The sequence below is a fragment of the Vanellus vanellus genome (genome assembly GCF_965231255.1).
Source record: "Vanellus vanellus genome assembly, chromosome: Z".
In the NCBI taxonomy this organism is placed as follows: domain Eukaryota; kingdom Metazoa; phylum Chordata; class Aves; order Charadriiformes; family Charadriidae; genus Vanellus; species Vanellus vanellus.
The window spans coordinates 7892368-7915849 of record NC_138908.1 but is presented as its reverse complement, the minus strand read 5'-3'; the positions used below and the strand labels follow the sequence as shown (position 1 = coordinate 7915849).

The 23482-nt window shown below is 38.5% G+C and overlaps 1 protein-coding gene across 2 annotated transcripts in view; it reads right to left on the bottom strand.

The window, feature by feature from the left end:
- The window catches only part of SSBP2 (single stranded DNA binding protein 2), a gene marked incomplete at its 5' end in the record, with an annotated part of 180432 nt that overhangs the window by 14081 nt on the left and 142869 nt on the right, over nt 1–23482 (bottom strand). For both annotated transcript variants that reach the window (XM_082497818.1, XM_082497819.1), the window contains 7 exons: nt 2026–2080; nt 5904–5939; nt 7881–7929; nt 14258–14325; nt 18305–18375; nt 18567–18633; nt 21781–21840. In XM_082497818.1, coding sequence (XP_082353944.1) covers nt 2026–2080; nt 5904–5939; nt 7881–7929; nt 14258–14325; nt 18305–18375; nt 18567–18633; nt 21781–21840 — 406 coding nt within the window. The remainder of the gene's footprint in view (nt 1–2025; nt 2081–5903; nt 5940–7880; nt 7930–14257; nt 14326–18304; nt 18376–18566; nt 18634–21780; nt 21841–23482) is intronic.

The following is a 23482-nucleotide window of genomic DNA, read 5'->3' as shown; positions in this document are numbered from 1 at the left end:
AATGACCTAAGGAAAGTCTAAATACATCCCTAAGGGGACAGCACGGTTTAAAAAAACATTGTAAACTCTGGAAAATCAGTACCTCTGTAGTACCTACAAAAAGAACAAAGAATAGCTTAGTACTCTGTACCTAGCTCCTCCAAAAGACCATTCCACCTCTTTGAATAAGAGTTTTGAGATTAACAACAGACCCAAAAACCATTGCTGAGCTCTAATTGCTTTTCCAAGACAAGGTGATGGGGGACTTTTGAGCCAGAAGTAGTGAAAGTGAGAAAGCTGAGATTAGACTGATGTGTTGGAACTAGGAATGTGGCCTGAGCTTCCGCAAGAATGTATTTGTACATACTCTGGGCAGTTAAAAGCAAAGTTTTGTCTATTCCTTAGTCTTTCTGAGACAATTTTCTAAGTATTAATTAACCTTTGTGAGTAAATAACTCCATTATATGCAGAGCACTAAGTACCATTACAACATTCAAATATACTGTTTGAAGAGGAGGGGGAACAAAAAGCTTTTAGCCTAAAGTTATCCAAGTAGAATTAGCACGTAAGTTATTTTTAACATTCAATGAGGTAGGCAACAAGTTCTTCAACCACTAGATCCTGCTGCAACACATTTTCTCTGGTTCTCCGCACGTTCTGCTGCCTCGTGTAAAAATACCTATGGACTAGTTGGGCCATGGGAACCCTCTGAGCTGGTTTGTCTCAGAGGCAAGTAAATACCTTTGCAAAACGCTCAGGTGGTGAATTTCTAAGTGTTTTCATGCTTTGGAAAATGGAGTCTCAAAACATCTTTGAGTCTCTAACTGAAAACAGGAACAACTGTCAGCAGAAGCTTTATTTAAGCTGCACACAGACAGCCTAACGTGTACTGTAACTGCAGTGCTGACTATTATTAAAAGTGCAGGCTGTCCATAAGTTTGTTTTATGTTAAGAGACTCTTAACTTCTAAACACCAGCTTGCACTAATTATCTTTTCCATTAATGATATGAACAAGGAAGCCTTACTCTTTATCTCAGATTGCATTTTTTAAAGCCCTGGAATTGTATTCAATGAAGATACTATATTGGTGCAAGAAGTTCTCAGCTGAAAGTGAGTTAAAAAGACCGATGTTGGACAAAAGGACTCGCCATTGAATACTGGGTTATAATACTGGCTTAGTTTCATTTTAGCAGATTTCTCATGAGGTCCATTGGAGAGGACAGCCTCCTCCACATCTTGCAGTTCCACCTTCATATCAGAATCTTTGCAGAACATCGATGGAGGAAAATGCTTCCATCTAGTTGACTGTCTTTAAGCCTTGAGAAGCTAGCTAGCCATCCTGAATCCTCTCATCCTCCTCCTGGGTTCCTCAAACCTCAATAAGAATGTGGCCGGTCTTCTGTATGGCCAAACTCTCCATGTGGTCAGAGTTGCAAGACAGGACCATGTTACTTGGGGAAACAACGGGGCAGCTGAAGTTCTGGGAACAGATCAGTGGTAGGACACAACCATGGCTCCTCTGGGGCCTTACTCCTCTACTGCAAGACAGAGGAGAGCAAGCTGTCCAGCATAACCCTGCTGTCGGTCAGATGACATAGGTGTGGGAAGCAGCACCATCACTCAAGAGCCACATGTTGGTCAGGTCTATCCCATAGGATACTAGAGGAAAAGTTTCACCAGATTCAGAAATCTCCCGATTTCCACACTGGTGGAATTGTCCCAAAGAAAATTAGCAAAAGCAAATAGAGACTGTGACTTATTTAATTTTTAACTTGCTATTGCTGAAATTGTGCAAGAAAAAATGGGCTCAAAAGCCAGATAAATTAATTGCTCTGAACCGCAGAGATACCAAACTTTGTATGTCTGCAACGTAGCAGGGAGAGAAAGAGAGTGAAAGTGCAGGAAAGAACCTGATACAGAAAGTACAAATATAATAATTTCTCATTAGCAGATTCTTCATGAAAATCTAAGTCTGAAAAATAATTTTTTTACTTCCTAAAATCCCTTATAATTATCTTTTGTTATTTCCAAGTATATTTCAATACCTGCAGGACTAGGCATGATAGGTGTTCCTGGTGGCCCTCCACCTCCCGGAGGACCCTAGAGAGGGCAGAAAATGTTGGTTAGCATGAAAGGAAAAAAATACCACAGTAAAAAATGAACACAGTACAAGCAAAAAAAAAAAAAAAAAGTATTGTGAATGTCATGAGTTACTCTGGTGAAAACATGCACATTTTCTGATAAGATGGCAAAACAGCTCATCACAGATTAAGACAAGGAAATTGGTCAGCAAGCTCTGGCACAGGTTTCCGATGTACGTAGGTATACAGACCCAAGAATATCCATTAGTCAATAACTCTGTGTCATGCTGTGAGTCAGACAAGAGAAATACTTGGAACAGGGCCTAAGACAATTATATTTAATTCCCTCAACCTACTTTTATTACCACTGGTTTTCCAGCTGGCACTTCTGTTTTGTTGTACTCCGTACACAGTCAATGGTGGAGTAACCGATGTTTGCTAAGCACAAAACAAGGGGTGTCCTATGGGGACACAAGAGCCTCATCACCTTAAGAAAGCTTTCTTCTTTAGGCAGACTTGGTTATCTCGATGCCATAGGTTTCTTAATTCTGATTGTATAATATCCTACAGTTTTTTAAAGTAACATCTGTATATAATTTATTCTCAAATTAATGACAAATGGATTTAAAATGTCAGGATAATTCTGGGTACAGTCATATCACTTGCCTAGACTGCTAATACAAAGATTGAAAAATCCAAAACCCCCCCCACCAAGGAGCATCTATTTACTTCGCGTTTTACTTCTGTGTTACAAATGTGTTTATGACTAAGAACTGTACACAAGCTGCTCTAGTTGCTAAACTAGCTTTTTAAGGTTCTTTAAGAATTTCACCAAGAATTTTATTCTAAACATCCTAATTGTTTAGTAAGAATAGATCTGTAACTTCTTGCTCCCTGTGTGCGGAGATCCACTAGTGTTTTTAAGTAACACGAAAAATGACCAACTTCCAGTTTGATAAAAATGTCCATGTCAATAAAAGTCAATAAATATTGACTCTCCGTAATAAAAAATACAGATTGCTAGCAACAAATGATTATTTTCATTGCCATATGACTTCTTATATTTTTAGCTCTTTTGTATATTTTGAAATAGCAGATACATTGTTCCAGACAAGAACATTGTTTCAATAGCACTGAATATAGAGGTTTGGTTGTTTCTGTCTGCTTACAAGGACATTGCTGAGATTTTCTCTAATTCACTAAGATATTTTGGAAGGAGGCAGAGAAGTCTTGGATTTAAAATAAGAGACACTGTTCCTTAATGGCCTATTTAAAGTAACATTTCTTACAAAACATTTAGCAATAATAGTAAAACTAGTAAACACTACTTTCAGACAATCAAACTCAGTAAGGTGTGAGCTTTCTGGTCGATACTGCTCCTTCCCAGGTTTGTAAAAGTAAAATACTTGCAGGGGAAGCATCTCTGTCTGCCAGCCAGTGATCAACTCACTGTAGCTGAAACAGAAGTATTTTACCCCAAAGCAGCAGCACACTGCTGCAGCCAACCAACATATACATACCTCTATACTCTTTTATTGTGACCCCACCTAACAGTTCTTTATCTTGTGCTTCCCCTTCCTCGTGAAGTAATCAAGGTCACCCACTATCTTTTATAAAGTGCAACAGAACAAAGGCTTGCTCCACCACGAAACCCACAGATCAGCTTATAAAAATCAAGGCATAATCACAACTTCATTTCTACTTGCTGACTACTCTCAGCACCAGACAAGACATGCACTGCACAAGCATTTATGCTGGCAGAAGATTTCAACCCTTGGCCACCTCAGCTGCTCCACCACTGTCCTCTGCTAGCTCCAAGCTCTGCTTGGAGCTCCCTTTGGGAGTGTCCCTCCACCTATTTTGGGTGAAGTACTTCAGCAAGGACCTGGTTCTTTAAATGCTTCAATCAGCTTCAGTTGTTGTGGACAAAGAGGGTCACTGATCCACCAAACTCCAGTGACAGACCTGAAGGAGTTGGTAACCTTCAGCAGAAGAGTGGGGACAAGCAATCCAAGCAGCAACCTCTCCCACTGGCACAGCTGGAGTTCACGGAGCACATCTGACCAGAGGCTCAGGCATTTTCTCCAGTACTTAAATTTTTTGTGTGTCTCATTCTTGTATCTTTGCCTATCTTTTGATTTCCCTCCAATGTTGCCAATTAGATGCAACATTCCAGCATCAGTCTCATCACTGTCAATGAAACTCTTACTCCTCTATCTATGCACTGGAATACGGTGATGCCCTCTTTTGTCCATGTCATTTACCCCGGCTGACCTTCAGCTTGATGCAAATACATCAACAGAGTCCTCTACTACAACTTCCATTTTAATTAGGTTTGCTTCTTTAAAATCATTTTCTATGGTATCTTCTTCTCTAGTTTCTCAGGACTTCATACTTTTAAAAAACAAGAATATGAAGCCAAATACTAAAAAAAAAAAAATCTTCAAAATCCACGACAATAACTCATCACTAATGTCCAGGGCAAACCCAACAAAACCTCTTCCCAATAGAAGTTTTTTGAAGTTCTTCATAAAAAAAATGGCTCGGAGATAAGCAGATTTAGAAGATTTCCACTTAACATATGGCAAAATGAGTACTACAGTTATGGACACTTATAAGAATCATAACCTTTTTCACAGCTAATTGTCTAAATAAAGGACAAAATAAATTGTTTTTATCTAAACAAAACACACTCATCCTGGAATTCATCCTTTAACTTTAGCTCTGCAGGACCATCTCTCTTACGAAGACTGAAAGTAAGAGAAACCTATAAGCAGCACAAACAGATGAAAAAAAAATGGTATATAGTCCTAATGGTGAAGGATCTTCTATTTCCACATTCTGAAAGTTTCAGATTTTATGTTGGTTTAAGCCAATGCCCTGCAGTTATCCCATACTCGGCTGACAAAACATGACAGATTAAAAGAGAAGTTTACTGAAACCTGACCAACCAACAGAAATTTGGGATCCAATATACATATATATGTAAAATTCTCCCTCGTTACCCTGTGACACCAGTAGCAAGCTTGTGATAAAAACAGATGAAACGATATGCCTTAGAAGAGTACATCAGAAGTACAAATAATCCAAGTACAACAATAACAACAACAATAAAGAGCCTAAAAGGATAAACAAAGTTAATCTCTCGGGGTAGAGACAAAAACCCAGCAGTGTATTCTCCAAGAAAAAACATTTTGTTGATAGGTAAAGTGTATTTGTTAAATTCCAGAGAGAGGGTTAGCATTTCCTGTTCTTCTGAATGACAGCTCAGTGCTGGGCCTATTAGAAAGTTTTAACTATTTCATTCTAAAGTAGACTAACAAAAAACACTGATACCAACTAATCCATAATAAATTAAGACAATGTCTGTGAAATTAAGACACAACAAACCAAGTCTCCAGAAGGTAATTATAAGAATAAATTTTTCCCTTAAAGTGTTAGCTATAAGGACCCATTTATATATGTTTGGGGAGATAAAAGCTTGTTCTAATTCTTCAAATATTTCTTTTTTTATGAAGAAGTTCAGAAATTCACACACAAAATTGAGTTACCAAGATGTGGGGTTTTGCCCTTTATTGCTGAAGACAATATATTGTTTGGGTTATATAAACGTTTGCTGAAATAAAACAGCACTCGGGGCAATTTTCACCAGACTGATAGTGATTCTAGTAATGAACATCAACATATGCACCATAAATGGCAGAAAACCCCCTAAGTGCAGATCAGATGTTCTGTTCTCAACCAATACACACGGGTTCTTCTTAACATCTGGACAGCTATTCCTTTGCCTACGTAAAACGTAACATCCACTCTAATAAGGAAACACACACAAGTGTACTTACTACGTAGTTCCCAGGAGATGCTGAAGAATAAGGTATCTGTAATATCAACAAAAAAAAACACAGTAATTTCTTCTGCAGTGAAACGGAGTCTATATCTACATTTATGCACGCTTACAGATTAACTCATGTTTGTTTTATTTATTTCAAAGACACAGTTAAGGATTATGGAAAAATCCTTGTTCCTTGTCAAAAACAAACAGCGCTTCTTTTCAACAACTTGTCGTTGTAAGTATGTTCAAGTCCAAAACTAGCAATATAGGCACAACCCAAATTTAATACCCAATATTTCAAATAAGAGTATTTCCATTTAAGATTACTGCGCCCTGGTAGCCGCTCTAAATGAAATCAACACAAATAACATAATTCACACAATTAAATGTCTGTAGGCTGAGGTCTAATATCTGCACTCTTTTGTCAAAAGCGAGGCATGCATTTTTAACCGCCACTTTTTTAAGATACCGAATTCAAGCACTAGTACCAATCCAGTTCTTGCATCTACTGCTGTAGTCTTATTATTCTTATTGCAGGAGACACAATAAGCTCTGTAAAGATCTGCAGTCTATAGTAAAAGGTTAAGCTGTAAGATTATTAAGGTAATATACTTTATTAGACTTATAAACTTACACAGCACATATTTGCATTTAAGTCAACAGGACTTCAGAGTTGTCCCAAGCATGGACTGAATACTTATGTTCTTATATATACTTAATCTTGATTAAAATCTTGACCATAAAAGGAAAAACAACTCTCATATGTTTCACCCTAGAAGATACTAATTTTATTTCTTTGCATTATACTTTTTTTTTAAAAGCACAGTGTTCTATTTTCATTTCAAATTCAATTGTGGTATTTGTTACAGAGGGTATCTGGGGAAAGCCTGTGAATAATCTGGTTTTCTTCTTTATGATAGTCTTTGCAATTATTCTCTTTAAAGGAGCATGGACCGGTGCTATTATAGGAGGACGGGGTAAGAAGTAAGCAACTGTATGGACAAAATTCAAAACTGTTTTGGAGCATAAACATCTTACATGACTGTAGACAACTTGTAAGCCAACTCATTTTTACAAATACATCTATTACTGCGCTCTCAATTAATTTCATAGAATGAAAACATTTCAACTTTCAGTTGAAAAATATCCTAACACCCGCTTTAGTTGAGTACACGCATAAGAAAACCGAGGAAGAGTTTCAGCTCTTTTTTTCTCCAGTTGTCATTAGTAGAATTAAAAAATCAGAACTGGGAACAACAGAAAGAACCAGGCTAGTTTGTTAAGCCAGATTGATTTTACCCAACGGCAAGTGCTAAAAAGGGACAGATTTTTATACTAATGATGTATGACCACTGAATGAAAATGAAAACTTATACCTTTGTGTTTTCTGAAGAAATACCAGACATGTTGTTCATGTGGGATGCCTCACTGACCTCCTCTTCCTTCAAGCTGCTATTAGACTACCTCATTTTGTAGTTGTTGCAACGAAATTCAATAGAGTGCGCTGCTTTTTACAAAACAGATAGGAAATCGTGGATGTCTTGCAAGCAATTGCTCTATGATTCCATATTCCCTAGTTAAGAGCAGCAAATGTGCTTTTCTTACGTATGTATCTTAACAAGCTGTGATTTCTGTACAGCTTGCTGGCCAGATAGTGTTGACCTAACTCATCGTACTTGCACGAAAGGAAGCTAAAATGTATTTTAAATATACCCCAGGATAACTTTTCTGTTAAGGAAGTGCTGTAACTGATGTAAGGATGCAGAGCTGAGTGATTATGAAGAGAGCTGGATATTTGCAGGACAACGAGCTCTCTGTTCAGATGTGCTCCTCATTGTACCCGCTCTGCATTAGGCTTATGGAGAAAAATATAAAGCATGCGGTATTCTATTTCTTGAACAAAGTGCAATTTTTTTCCTGCTGTATTGATGAGAAATACTTTCCTAAATGTAAGATAATGTCTAATGTATTTTAAATATTTACTCACAGAATTGGCATTGGTTGGGTTTGGCCAAGGTCTACCACCCCCAGGACCCCTGCAACAGAAGATGAAAGATGAGACACAGAACAATCCTCATCTTCCGAGCAGCTCTGAGGAAGCAAATCAAAACAATCTGGTTCCAGAGTAAGGAAGAAGACAGCCTTTTTCAAATTAAAGTGCGATTATAAACCACAACTACACCAAGTTATAAAGCTATAGCAAAATTCTCATCATTGCTCTACCATCATTATTTAATCAGTTTATGCGTTGATTGCAGTTAATTTATGTATCATTACAACCCAGCCACTCACAGTTAAGACACTTCAGTTCCTGACTCACTCTGGTAGTTCTGCGCTCTTCAGGGCAGGACCTGCCAGAATGGCACCACAAGCAGTCCTCCCCCAGCAGCCACACTGACAGAGGCGACAGTGGAGACGTCGCAGTTTGGCATCGGTCCTCACCACTTGCAAGTTTCGGAAGTGCCACACATTCCCCTTTCGTATTCCAAATGGAACAATTTGAAAGTTTGGAGTCTCCTTCCCTGGAGATGTTCAAGCCCCGCCTGGATGCAGTCCTGAGTGATGTGCTCTGGGCACTCCTGCTTTGGCAGGGGAGTTGGACTAGATGATCTCTAGAGGTCCCTTCCAACTCTGAAAATTCTGTGATTCTGTGAAAGACGTCGCAAATTTGCGTCCCTTGGAGTGCCTTCCTCCCGTTCAGGAAGGCTTTAACTCTATGCTACAGAGATGCAACATTTTAATATGGCATGGAAGTTTTGCAAAAAGTAAAAAACAAGTTCCCAAGTTCTTTTAAGTTCTCACGAGGACTGTTTTTCCTTGTACTCTGTTAACCATTTTTAAAACATTTGGAGAAAGTATCACACATTCCACGGAAGTCTACTTACAGTACAGAGAAAGGTACAAAGGTACTAAAATGTAAGTGTAATTTCAGCCACAGAAACAGTACTCTCGCTTACATAATAAAGTCCCTTCCTGAGGAATGGAGGACGCATGCATTTATTGAGCATGGATCGCAAATACTGCACGTTTAGTAAGGTTTCATTAGTGAAAGTGACGCTAGTACCTTATAAATGTTTTGGGAAAACCTATTTTTTAGAAGAACAAGCCATAGAAAATAGGTCACTACAACCTGCATCTGATAGTAACAATAACAAATCTCATGCATTAAAAGTTGAAAACATGCCATTTTCTGCATAAACTTTAAATGTATGTTTAGGTATGTATCTAAAGCCAGTTTGCTATTTGACTAGGGCTACATTATCTCCACAGAAGTCACAGAAACATGAGATTTATCATACAGCAGGCAAAAATGGAAACCTCAAACTTTTCAGACATCCTGGTTACACTTGGCCCAAATGGTGTACGCATGATTAAGTGGCAGCGCCCCGGCAGGGGGGACAGGACTGTTTCACAGCCAGAAAACCTGTTTGATAAAGCCAACTCGAGCAGACATCAGAGGGCTGCTAAAGCCAGGGAAAGGAAAAAAGATCCAGATAGAGCACGTTTTTCTCACAACTCTTGCTGTTATTTTAAGTTTCTCACTCCTAGCTGAGCTCGGAAAAATAGTTTGGTGGTTAGGCTTCAGCTTTTAACAGTCCTGAGGGAACTAAGCCATATGGGAGGTAAAAATCTCCATGTTTGCAGTCATAACATCTCAATAACCATAATTATTCCTGGGAGCATTAAGAACTCCTAGTTATTTATAAATAAGACAAAATCACTTTTTGAAGGCCCTGACAACTGAGAGGCAGAGCAGATGACAAAATTTTCACATTTAAAATGGCATTTTGGCCTCATTAGCTTTAGAAAAGCAACATTAGCCACCACAGCTTACCAGACATGGGAGAGTGATTTAAATATAGGGAAGAAAGCGGGCTTTATTAATGAGTTCAGGAAGTTTTCTATCTATTTTTAAGTCCTGCAAAACTAAAAACTATTAAGTAGACACGTTGCCCGAGGGATTTAATATTGAATCTTATTTTTTTTACTACGTTGTTGATGAAACTGTAAAGAAATTAGCTCAATCAATCAACTGAAATAAATCAAGGGAAAATTGATTTATTTCCACTGACATTATTTCTGGAAGGCTGGAAATCAGGAATGTATGTGAGAGTCTTTTCTGCCTTATTCACTACGAATAAGCAAGGAAAGGGACTGACAGTATTCATGCTCCTCAGGTCAAATATTCAGCAATTTCTCCTCTGCTAATGATTACAAAGTGAAATATTAGGTGTTCTTTTTTCTATGTAACATATTCGGTTTACTGGATCCTCTTTTCCAGAGAAATCAGGAACATTTGTAACAACACTGGAAGTCAGTTTTCACGTCCCTGCACTTGTTCGTGTGACATTAAGTAACACAAACATACCTAATGAAAGGCAGTAAATGGAAAATAGCTGTGACGACACTGCAGATTACTCTGAGCTACGGAGATATTAAAAAGCCGACTCAGATGCGCGATTGGGTTAAGCCACAGCAACATGGAAATTCAGACAGGCCTTCCGAGGAGACTGGGAAACTCACCTTTCATCTAAAAAGCTGTCGGAATTTGCAAGTTTACTGGAAGCCATGGACAGCTCTAAGTATAGACTTAGAAAACACTGTAGCAGATTCTGCTGGAAACCCATATGGTTTTTGTGGAGCCAAATGTTGTTAAGCTTATAAAACACATATTAACAAACAGCTACCTGCAATTTTTTTCAATGCAACGCAAGTAGGTTTTGGGCCCCTTATTAAATGTTTATTTTGGAAGCATCAACAGAGTCATAAAACATTATTATGAATGTACCAATTCCAAAATAAAGTTATGAAGTATCTATCGCTATGACTAATTACAGCTGCATTTTGTCCTTAAAGTTAGTCCTGTAGCATTGATCCTAGTACTTGGAAAAATAAAGTCTAAAATTTCAGTTTCCCAAGGGGCAAATATCTTCAATGAGGAAATTAAACATCTAGACACAAGTTTGTGAATTGAGGTTAAAAACCAAAATCACTTTGTTTTTTTTTTCTTTTCAGGCATGACTGAGGTATTCTTGGAACTTGAGACAGCACTTCAGGTCACATGGGCCATTAAAAAGTGCCAGGGAAATATAACACTGCTCCCTGAAATATACCATTTTGCTACAAAAAGGGCATCTTTCCACAAAGAAATAAAATCTTGCTAAAAATGGCTACACCAAGTTTCAACTTAAAACCTTATAGCTAAAATAAAGTTATTTTGTAGAAAAACACAGGATATGTATCAGCTGTTTCAAACAGTAATCTGATGGGCAGTAGAAATGGAGATGGAGAAAGCAATAGCAGGAGATGGAAAAAGCAATTATTTAGCAGTACTACATATGTGGAGTATATGCTCCCGGACAGGAATACTGTCTATGAGATCTCAAACTGGTTGCTGCCATTTTTGACAATAAAGAACACTTTTTTTATCCAAAAAAAATGTAAAATTACATTTGGCTGATATTCTGCTCTTAACCAAAACAGCTTCCTTTCACGCTTTCTGAGGAGAAAATGCTGGATTTAAAATGACAACCGTTTTTGAAGAGTATACATTTTAGTATTTTAACATTGCCAAAAGTCCAAAAACATTGAATAGAACACTGAAAAATATTCATGTAAGAAAAAGATATGGCTATGTAAAGACAAACGTACATTACTATAAGGCAATAGCCTTATGTGTAGTTATCCTGTTTCCTAGAAATATAAGTACACTAAATGATTTACACTGCGCATTAGATATATTGCAAGGGATAATACAAAGAACGCATTTAACACAGTTGGGTCTGTCTATTGCCATTGCCCGCGGGTTATCCTTGGACGCACTCTGACTGATCCTGAATGCTGGAACTGACCATACAACGAGTCTTCACTTTCACTAAGGTTTCAGTGTGAGGACAACTTTGACAGCAGTAACTTTGCAGGAAGAAAAAACCCTGATGTCCTGGAAGTACAATTAAAAGAAACTCAAGACCATAGTAACTCCTTTGTTTTCCTTTTTACCAGTATATGTCACCCCATTTGAGAGAGGAAAAAATATTCACTTTGACGGTAAAAAAATTAATTCATGTTGTAAGGCGTGCAATAATGGAGCTCCTTACCACGGTCTGTGATTCAGCATGTAACACAGGTCAGGATATGCTACGGCATAATATTCCAGTACCAGCACTTTGGACTCTCTTATGCCTTTAAAGTGAATTATAATAAGCAAAGGGACAGCATGAAGTCTTGTCCAAAACCAATAGAGTATTCTGTTCCCACTTTCAGCTGAGCTGGAGTAAAGATGAGTTTGTAAGAAACGTAAAGGAGTGCCATATATGCGTGGTAAGGCACGGAGACAGAGGCGGCTACCTACTTCATAATTATTGCTTTACATCTTGTTCTTCTCAGCAGATCATATACTGTATCAAAGTTCATGAATATCCCAAGTAAAGGACTCCAATTCACGGTGTTCCCTTCAAGAGGACATGCAAGTCCAAAGGAAAATGTACTTCCCACATCACTGAATTAAAAGAACATCATCTATGTACGTCTATTGGCCCAACTTAAGACAAAATATTCTTATTAAATGCTGCAATATGGAAATGATAGCCATAACCATCTTCTCTCTTTCTGGCAGACCAGGAATTCTTTTTGTCATCCAGGAATGTGTTTTCTTATTTTCCCTGCGCAAACTCTCATTTATGTGGACAACTAGCCTCAAAATATCTTACCTATCCTGAATTTTAGTTCTAGAACATTTTATTTTAGAAACTTAATTTTCTTTTCTTATAATTAAATCTCCTCCTGAGGACAACTTATGTGGTGCTTATATTATACTCACACTGAATTTTCAATATCTAAATATTTTTTCCACATCAATTCTATTTGAAAGAAATGCCTACCCCTGGGAAGGTTCCTAGAATTGTCGAGTCCAATATATGACGCCTATGATAGAGTAACACCCAACATTAGATTTTATTTTATTTGCTTCAAGTATTCAAAGTATGTCTGGAAATTAGAAGAAATTAAGGATATGGTGGATTAGACATTTTTAAACGGTATTATCTATCTCAATACCTCTTTTAATTTTTCAGGTTGGTAACTCTTTACTTGAAATTAAAATTATCATCTCTAGCTTATGTTTCCTATAAAAATAAGAGTAAAAATGGATATCTACGATGTAATGATAACAAGTGTATAATCTTGACTGTTTTGTGCCTGTATCTGCTGAAAACCCATTCTTGAAAGGCAAGGGTGTAAAAGGAGTAAGAAAAGAAGACGTTCTCTGCTTTCAGTTGTAAAATCATTCTAGTGTCTTGATAGCTGGACCACTGCATTGCCTTCTCTGAACACTCAGGGACTGAAAAACGCTGGTTATGAAAAAATGTACTAACTTCAGCACAGGTAGTGCCAAGATACAAGCGTAACTTGATGACCTCTGGTCTGTTGTTACACTATCGGTAACTACAGCAGCCCCCTTAAAATTTGTGAATCTCTTAAAAGAGAAATCTAAATAATACAAGGAGCACCTCACTTTCTTCCAGGCTTGCTAATCATATAAAGAACTCCAAGCAAGCAAAAGATTTATCTAAAGTGCAGAAGATTCCTCATGTTGGGCCACTTGCTATGCTAAAATCCTAAACTTAAACCTAGTCTACTCTAGATACAGTAATTTTACCTCTGAAATTTATCTACACAGGTATAAAAGGCAGAATACAATTCCATGACTAAATCCATGACTGAAATAAATTGACATAGCTTCACTGAACTCAGTCAGTATCAACTTTTACTGAATGAAGATCCAGCCCCAGAAAACCTTACACTCATATCTGTAATACTTTTCTATCTGTTTAGAGTGGAATTAAATGTAGTTATGGAAATAAAAACAGCAACAGAGAGAATCATCCACACTTCTTCTTTCAAATATGTCTTTTTTTTATAAATAGTTCTAGACAATGGTTTAATTTTGCTAAAATCAAGTACTTTTTTATTCTGCAGAATAGAACCATACCTGTACCATTCTTAACAACATATTTAATCAGTAGTGTAAAAACATAAATGTGAATAATGTAATTTAAAAAAAAAAAATGCATACAAGGATATATCAGTGACTCTACTGACAAATTACTCCCAATATCTGAACTTTGACCTGTGAAAGAAACTGAGTATTTTTACAGACTTGTAAGGACAGCAAAGGCGCCTATAAGAGATGCATGCAGAAGGAGGAAACTGCCGTGGGTTCACTTCTTAAAATTGCAGTTATTAGTCATCAAAGCATGTTACTTATCAAAGCATGTTCTCCCTTGTCTTATGTATCCCAAATGTTACTTCTACAATGAAATAATGATTTTTCTAAATATTATAAGATTTTATTGTTATGCTTACATGTTCATTCCAGGCATCCCCGGGCCACCTAAAGCATTCAGTGGGGGTCTCATTGCACCTCCATAGTTCTGCAATGATAACCAAGGGTCAGACTACCACAAAACAAAAAAACAAAACCAAAGAGGAGGGGGAAAGAAAGGACAGCAGGTTAATGATATCCCTACATAACTGCTGACTGGATAGGCCAATGCAATTAATTCTTTCAGGAGTTTCCATTGTTGACTTAAAAAAATAATATTGTTAACCCCAAGGAGAAAGAATTACAAACAATAGAAATAGATTAAGAATACTTAAAATGTCATTTTTTTTCAGGAGGAATCATTTACACACACAGAGGTCACATCAACGGCCAGCAAGGGGCAGGTTTTATCATGTATTCAACTTACGTATCAAGGGAGCTCATTCAAAATCAGAAACCTGGACTTAGATTCTAAGATTTCTACATCATGGAATTTAAATAGAATTATTTTTAAGTAGATTTTGTTAGGATATTAATAAATACTTGTATAAAACTACACCATATTATATCACTTTTAAAACACACAACATAACCATTACATTTCTAATCAGTCAATTGTAGTAAGTCTATGGTAACTAGTATGAAAATTATTTAATAAGACAAAGCATGTCATAGTGACGCCAACAAATGAATTGCTCAATGCCTATAAAATCTGAGTTTCAGCTGTGATATTACAACAGAAGTTTAACTCTACTATTTGCATGAAAAACTAAATTATACCTATTTTTATTCAGAGGAATACAAGTAGAACAGTCTGTCTCAACTTTCAGTCATAATGCACTCCCTGATCTGTGTTAATCCTGCTACTTTTTTCTGATATTTCAAAAGAATGGATAATAGTAAATTCTCTAAAATGAACAGCTGTACATTTTGGAAGGAGGGAGGGACAAAGAACCAATTTACTTAAAAAAAAGTTTAGGTCACTGTTACCGTCTGTTTTCCAATAATAAAACTAATGAACTCAATTTTATGGATAGTATACTACAAATTACATAAACTGTATGACTCAGGCTTATGGGTGTTCTCTACATTGGTCTGATTCACAAAACCATGTAAACATGAGGTCATGAACTCATGGGAGAAATCCAACAGTGACACTCAAAGGGTGGGTCCGGTGCCGTTTATACCTTGAGTGGTATGACGTATCAGCTACCTAGAACTGATCCGTAACTCAGAGAGGAGGTTCTGTTGCTGCTGGCAAATACCCCAAACCTAAAACTTTTGTCATTGTTAACACTCCTGGAAGTGTCCCGTAGATAGCGGGTTTGCAAGAATATATCCAGAGGCTGCAAACAGATGTCCCCTTCCAGACCCAACAGTGCCATCTGAAGACAGTATTAGCCCCAGCTGCTGGTCATTCATCAGTATTCATTCCTGCCTTCTTGTGTGCAGCCAGCAGACTGACTGGTGTGCGTGCTCAGGCAAAAGTCAGCCAGATTAACTCAAACCCCCTGTTTGATCGAAGTTATTCCCGATGATTTTGCGTGAGGAACTCCTCTGTCAGAACTGCTGGGCACTAAGTGGTGGGCAGTCACAGCAGTGGGCACAGTAACATCTCCCGCTGGCACTACTGGATCTGGCAGAGAGCACAGTCTGACTGGAAAAAAACGGCAGTTCTGTACCTGTTCTATTTCACTTTTCCATCTTGATGTGGAGGGCTGAGCCATTCTCCCTATTTGGTCTGTGTGGTAATCCCCCTCTTTATTTTAATTCAGGAATCATTTGTGCGGACAGGGGTTAAAGATCTCTGTGGAATCCTGCAGGACTGGAATCTTCCTAATCAAATGTACTTCTAACTCTAATTACTGCTAATTCTAATCAAATGTACTCCTTTGTCCTAAAATAAGAGCGCTATCATTAAGGCTGCCAACATACACGTTCCTTCAGCTGCAGCTACGCTGTCTGCAGAAGTTAACGCCCCAGTTCGTTGCTTACAGCTGTCTACTCAAAGCCACCACCACCACCACCGTTTATCGGGTGGTTGAGCTGTTCGTAGAAGCACTCCCTAACGTCAGGTAGCCAAAATGACCCAGGTTAACCAAGACTTATTTCTTAAATATTTAAGAGGACCCAATTCCTTTTGACTAGAGAGCACCAGGGAGCACGCTGGAGGCCGTGATGGACTGGGAGAAGTAGCCACTCACAGACTGGAGGCAGTACCCTGTTCAGCTGGCACAACTGGCTTGAAAAAGCCCAAACCTCATTCTTTGGAGCTTTTCACAGATTCAAGCATTTACAACTACACTTTTTGCTTCACGTCACTTAGTCAGAAACAGTCTAGAATCACAAAATACAAAACTGAGGTAAATTTTCTGCAAGTTTTCAAGCATATGCATGCTGTACTTGCTATACGGGACATAAGCATTTCTATACCGGCACATGAGGTGTTTTGCAAGTTGACTGCCTGTGCAGCAGGATCGCGGGCCCCCTGCTACAGGCACAGCGCTGCGGCAAGAGGACCTTAAAAGTAGGTGTGAAAGATTCATCAAATTTGGCTTTAGAACTGCATTCTGAAAAGATCCTAAATGCCAGATACGGAGACAGATGATGATCCACTTATAGAAAAGATCTATTTGTGAAATTAAATTTTGTGTAGATTAGCTACATTGCTCCCCATTTTAAGAGGATGTTCAGTACAAGAACAACCTTACAAAAACACTGGATTTTAAGAGACAGCAGAAATGGGAAAATTATCCTTGTAAAAACTGGCATGAGATTTGCCTGCTGTGTGACTAATGGTGCTGCATAAAGCGTCAGCTCAATCTCACATGGCAGCATTGCAAAGCTTCTCTTTCTACCTCCAAAAGGCAAGTGGTAAATATACTTCAACGCTACAAAAAAATAACAAATTAATTTTAATAATGGTTTGTTGGTCACACAGCAGATGTAGTGTAGAACCGCACAACTGGTTTCTACCAAGAAGATCCAAAATTTTAAAGACAGCTATGAACAGATTTGAAAGGCAGAGATATTTAATCATTTCGAATTCAGTTGCTATTCCAAGGAACAAAGAAGTCACCAGAGATTATCTAAAATGGGGAAGTAAAAATGCAAAGTGTGGGCACAACAAGCACACTGTAAAACAAAATACTGGCATCACTGGTATGAAACGCCACCACCTAAATTTTCTCTCACTGAGAGCGCTGACAAAATACAGAATCATCTTTTGGATTCCTATTTCAGGTATACATCAGAATTAATTTCTTTTCTACCTTAGTTTACTGTTGAAATGTAACACTGACAAATATCCACTCGTATTTTCACACTTTTGAAGGAAGAGCCTATGAACAATTGTGACCAGGTCAGCACCATGCAGAAGGCTCATTCTTGCAATCCAAGGTTGCTCCGTGCCTTGGAGAAAGCTACAGGTGTTTATGATTGACAAGGGGGAGAAACGGCAGCATCAGCTTCTCATTTTACATTACAATCTCTCTACCACTCACTAAAAATCTAGATCAATAGTGGATGAAAGAAAAACTTTAAAGAATATGGGGGGTGGAGTGGGGTGTGTATTTTTCATACGAGTTTGCCTAAGTTACAAGTATTCCTTTCCTCCTAAACAGCATAATCAATTAGGTTGGGAGGATGAGGAAACACCTACTTGATCCTTGGTTTCCTAAAGGATCTCCTGGGATCTTTAGGAGATCCTTGGTTTTCCTAAAGGGTCCCAAACGTTAGCCTCTGACTGCAACATACACTGGCTGGTTGGACTAGATGATCTCCACAGGCCCCTTCCAACCCTGACCATTCTGTGATTCTGTGATTCTGTGAAGGACTAATAACTCTTCTGAAATAAGCAAGTTAAGGGACTCCTCTTTTGATTTCAACTCTTAATGAAAATGACTGACATTTTAATTCTAGACTTTGTACAGCTGCAACTCAGAATTAATTTTTGTAAAATATAAAGTTTATTTTAAAATGGGATTAGAAGAACAAGTCCTGGCCATCTTCAAGCTATAGAAAGCCAGAGTAATATAGTGTACATATAGGCCTATCAATAAAAATGGGTGTCTATCTGTGGAAGGTACCTGTGGTCCTAACGGAACCATTCCTCTTGGAGGAGTCATTCTCTGCATTGGCCCACCCATGTTTGGATGCCCTGCAAATAAAATTATGTAACTTAAAAAAAATATGCAACACACAAGCACCTTCTAAAACAACTTTAACACATCATCACTTCTTAATTAACAAAAATCTTAAAAAGCTGCAGTAAGCTTTGAAACACAGAACAAAAGACACAAGTCTGAGAAGACAGTACTTTTGAATGATCCAAATAATGATTTCATTCACCTTGCTGCCGTGTTGGGTCCATCCCGCTAGGCAATAATGGCTGACTTCCTGGGACACCTCCGAGTGCCTGCAGGCATAAAAACCGTATGTTAAAAGCATATAACACTTCAAAATTTATGTTCATAATGGAGATATTTTGCTTTTAAGTCCTGGATGTTTCTTCTGAGTCAAGAGTAATGTGAAAGAGTTAACTTTCCTAAATGCCCTAACTAAATGTCCTAAGTGCCGAAGTAAACCAAAAGTCCCAGATGTCCTATGACTTTGACTATGGATTTGCATGGAGAAACTCTTGGACTTCTGTGGAGTTATGTGTAAATAATCTCCAAAATATAATTGCCTACTTTGCTTTTTCCTCCCCAATACCTGCTTCATTTAACTTACCTTCTATTATACCTCCAGTTGTTGCCTTTTTCTTGGGTACGTGGCAATCTATCCAAAGTTTATATTGCTAAAGTTTTCTCCTTTAACCATTATTTTAACATTTCCTTTCAGAAGTCAGGATGCTGACACTGGTATTCTCTGAGAGTGAGCCGTAACTGAGCCAACCACACAGCATTCACAGGGTACGGTTAATTAGGGCTGTGATGTGGGGGACATTTTATCTTCCACTCTTCCTTACCCTTGAAGGGCATCAATGTCAAGATAAGCTTATTATTCATCTGTGGGAGATAACAACAGCCACAGAACTTGCTCCTAAATCAGGGAGGTACATTGTGTTGTTACTTCACCTTTGGTTCAAATCAAACTCATTGCTTTTATCTTCCCACATTTTAATCTGTCCTGTAACTGAATTAAGTTTAAGGCTAATTTCTACAGTCTCTTTACCTGTAGTTTAGCCAACTATAAAAAAGTTTTTATGAATGGATCTTTGTAGCTGATCCACCAGGTGCATTTCAAAACACCACCACATTTTCAGTAAAAACGTATCCAGAATGAGTAAATCTGTTATGAAAGTAATCTTCTCAGGCAATAGAGGTATTGCTTACTGAGGGAATGGATAAGTTACTCTTGACCTGGAAATACTGTAGTAGTCTTGGATCCATACAGAGTGGCACCTATATGCAAATACTACGCAGTTTGTTTCCACATGTGGTAGGAAATTCAAAATTAAGATGCACATTATTACCTCAAAGGTAATACAGTCAAAAGGATGCAAGATTAATGGAACAAACAAATAATCTGAGAAGACACCATTTAAATCAGAGTTTTACAGGTACTTCAGTGGCTTGAAGCCTGGACAATACATAAGAACAATACATGAAGTGCACAGAGAAGTGTCACAGACTGGCAAAGCGGGAACTGGTCACTTCTGCCAGAGATGGCAGGTGACACGCAAGGACATAGAGACATTTGCTGCTGTGAGCAAACGTGACCGAAGACTCGACTCAGGGAGTCATTCCACTGCGGATCATTACGTGAGGGACTGCGGTTCCTTTCCAACATGTCACCCCACTCTTCGCGAAAAATGAGTGTACCCGCACAGCATAACGCATTGCCAACAGCAAATACCCTTGTAGGGCTTGATCTCATAGGACGTGATCGAGGACTGGAGGCAACCTAGGGGCACTCCTGTGGCATGTGGTCGATACTAACTTTCCTTGCCACAAAGCCCAGATCTAGCTCAGATATCCCCTACACAGCAACGAACCGCGCTGATAGAGTTATAGTTATGGTGGGCATTTTAACTCTGGTTTTTACTGACTTCCATCTTACCAAATTTTCAGCCTTAGAGCTGAGCCACAATAGTTTATTACTTTCACACACTGCCCATCTGTACTTTAACTAACATAATGGCAGCATTGTTAAAAGCAGTAATTCATAAATGCAGCATAAAGTAAATGAATTGCAAAAGCTGTAATTCACTAAGATTATGTGATTATGCTACAGTTTGGAAGTGAAAATATCTCAATATGCAGACAAAAAAGCTTCCGAAACTAAAACTGCAGGTTGGCAGCACTTTCACAGCATTCGCCACATCCAGTTTCTACCTGCCAGTATTTACAGTGTTCAGAAATATAGAAAAAAAAACAAAGAAATATGTGAAATCCAAACACTGGTGTATCTTTGGCTAAGATGGAACTGAAAGGTGCAATATCAGGAAGATATTTTCTACTGAGTTACAGTATGTCTGTAGCAAATACTCAACCAAAGTGCTAATGACATTGCACTCTTATGCTGTCCCTTGATGATGACTTCAACAAGGTTCATTACTCTTCCCTTGCAAGAAAGCGGCTATGGCACAGGTAACTTAACCTGCTCCTAAACACCACCATGTTTGATTTGGAGGAACATTTGAATAAATCTTGTGACCTCATATAACCGGCTCACTAAATTTTGAACTTCAACTTTCTGGAAATATTGTGCCAGCGCTGAAGACAAGTTTGTTGAGACTGTGTTATAGAGATATAAAAAATAGCCAGAACTGAGGTTGGAGCAGAAAAGTCTCCTCATCAAGCTGTGACAAAAAGAAAGGCAGTCCTGAAAGTCTAAGCTGCACTAAAAAAACCATTCCATCTGTCCTATCAACCTTTCCCAATATTGTAAATGACCCAGTTTTTCTTCCAGAGCTCCACTGATATTTTTCTGTCCGCTTATCTCTAACTTTTCATCTGTTGACGACCGCTTTCTCCTCCTCTATCTGCACTACAGAGAGCTTAAAAATACAAATGCTATCTGCTTCCAGAACCATCTTTTCACATATGGGCCAATAAAGGTCTCCGTTGACGAACAGCAGCTCATTACTCATTCTTGTTACACTGCATGCATATCCTTTGATGGAGCTGAGAGAAAATCAGGCATCTGATGCTTTTATAAAGTCCTCAGTGTGTCTAGAAGAGTCCCAGAGCACTTTATGATATCTATTTCTCACCAATAATCTCCACTTTTACTGTGGAAAAAATATACTTCATATATCCAACAAAGAACAGGAGGGAGTGAGGCATTTTATGTAGAATTAAGTAAAAAAGATCTCAGAGCTAACTGCTTGATGTGGTTAGGAAAGTTTAGAGAGTCTACCAGCTATGGGGACATTCTGCCTTCATCTGCCCTCACCTTATCAAAATAACTATTTAATGGCCAGGCAAAATGGGGTGGAGAGGGACTGAGTGATTTTTGTAGCCAACGAGCCATTGGTAGCCAATGAGACAATGTTCCCTGTTCCCAGCACTGCACCATCACCCTGGACCACAACACTGCATCAGCGACAAATTCTTACCTGATTGGGTATTCTTAAAGGTGGCCTTGGACCTCCAGGGTACCGAGGGGACATGAAAGGCTATGGAAAAAAAAAAGTAATACTGCTAAATATTCAACTCAGCTTGTAAATACTGCATTGAGTCATTGGGCATGTGGCTTGTGCCATGCTCACACCTCAGGCATTCAGTTTAAATACTTCCACAGAGCGTTCAGGATATTATTCCACAATGTTTAGCAGAACTGAATAAATTTAGAGACTCTTAGTGTGTGCATCTACCAAAATACAATAGTTAAAACTTTGTGACAGATATTGTGAATGCAGGACACAAATGACTTAACGCATTAACTGTGAGTAATAATAATAAACCATTTAGATCATATAATCACACATCTGTGCTTTCCACTGGAGAAAGAAAAGAAAGAAACCTTGGAATATAAAAGAAAAATGTTCTGGGGAGAGTCAAGAGGCAAGTAACAGCAAAGCAATTTGCAAATACTTTCCATTCACTTTTTCATAATAAGGCAGTAAAATGCAATACAAGATGTTACCTGCGAGGGCACAGATTTGAAGTTTATGTCATAAATATTTAGAACTTCCATGGTTTAAATGAACTATATTAATTCAATGTTACTCCTCCTATCGCTGCATACGTATCTCCATGCCCACTCAGTACATCTCCTCTCTCAAACCCAAATATACACCCAAATCTGTCGTACCCTCCTGCACCCTGTGAAGTTCTAGTGGCTCTTGGCTACTACTGTACTACTTTGTAGCCCACAAGCAAGGTCAGTTCTTACAACAAATAAATGGTAGTAACAGCAAATAAATACATTTATCATCTCTTCTTATTCCATCCCAAAGCGTGACAGTAATCTAGAAATCTAAAGATCCAGGAGATCAGTGGCAAGTGTGAGATCTACGGGGAAAAGGCACAAACATTTCACTAAACAGATGATGAAGAGGATCATTTTGGCAAGTGAATGTACCTGTAACTCTGAAAGCAAATGACAAGCTGAAAGTATGCTTTGACTGTGAATACAAGGACAAAAAAGACCGATTCTTTGTATCATGAAAGAGGAGCTCACTTCTGCTCATGACACTGTCACTGGAGACACGGGAGAGATAAAGGAAAGGAGTCTGCTGGGACTTCCTGGGGCAATCTCTAATGACAAACGAGCTGCCACTCAATTAAACCCACTCCTTGGGGTCTCTTCGAAGAGACAATTCCTACACAGGAATTGTCTAGTCAGCTGAGGACCACCAGCGGGTCACTAAAAGTCTATGATCAACATCACTGTTTTACAAATGAATGGCGCAATTCAGCTCCACCAGCAGCACTGCGTTACAAACCAAAGTGCCAGTGATCACCAGTGTTAGTAACGCATGTTTTAACAGCAGCAATAGCTAGCTAAAGAATTATAATTATGTTACCAACAATTAATAACGGTTTTTTTCCTTCGTTCCCTTGTACTCGGCACTGGTGAGACCCCACCTCGAGTACTGTGTTCAGTTCTGGACCCCTCACTACAAGAAGGACATTGAGGTGTTGGAGTGTGTCCAGAGAAGGACTACAAAGCTGGTGAGGGGTCTGGAGCACAAGTCTTATGAGGAGCGGCTGAGGGAACTGGGGGTGTTCAGCCTGGAGAAGAGGAGACTGAGGGGAGACCTTATCATTCTCTACAACTACCAGAAAAAAGTTTGTAGAGAGGTGGGGGTCAAT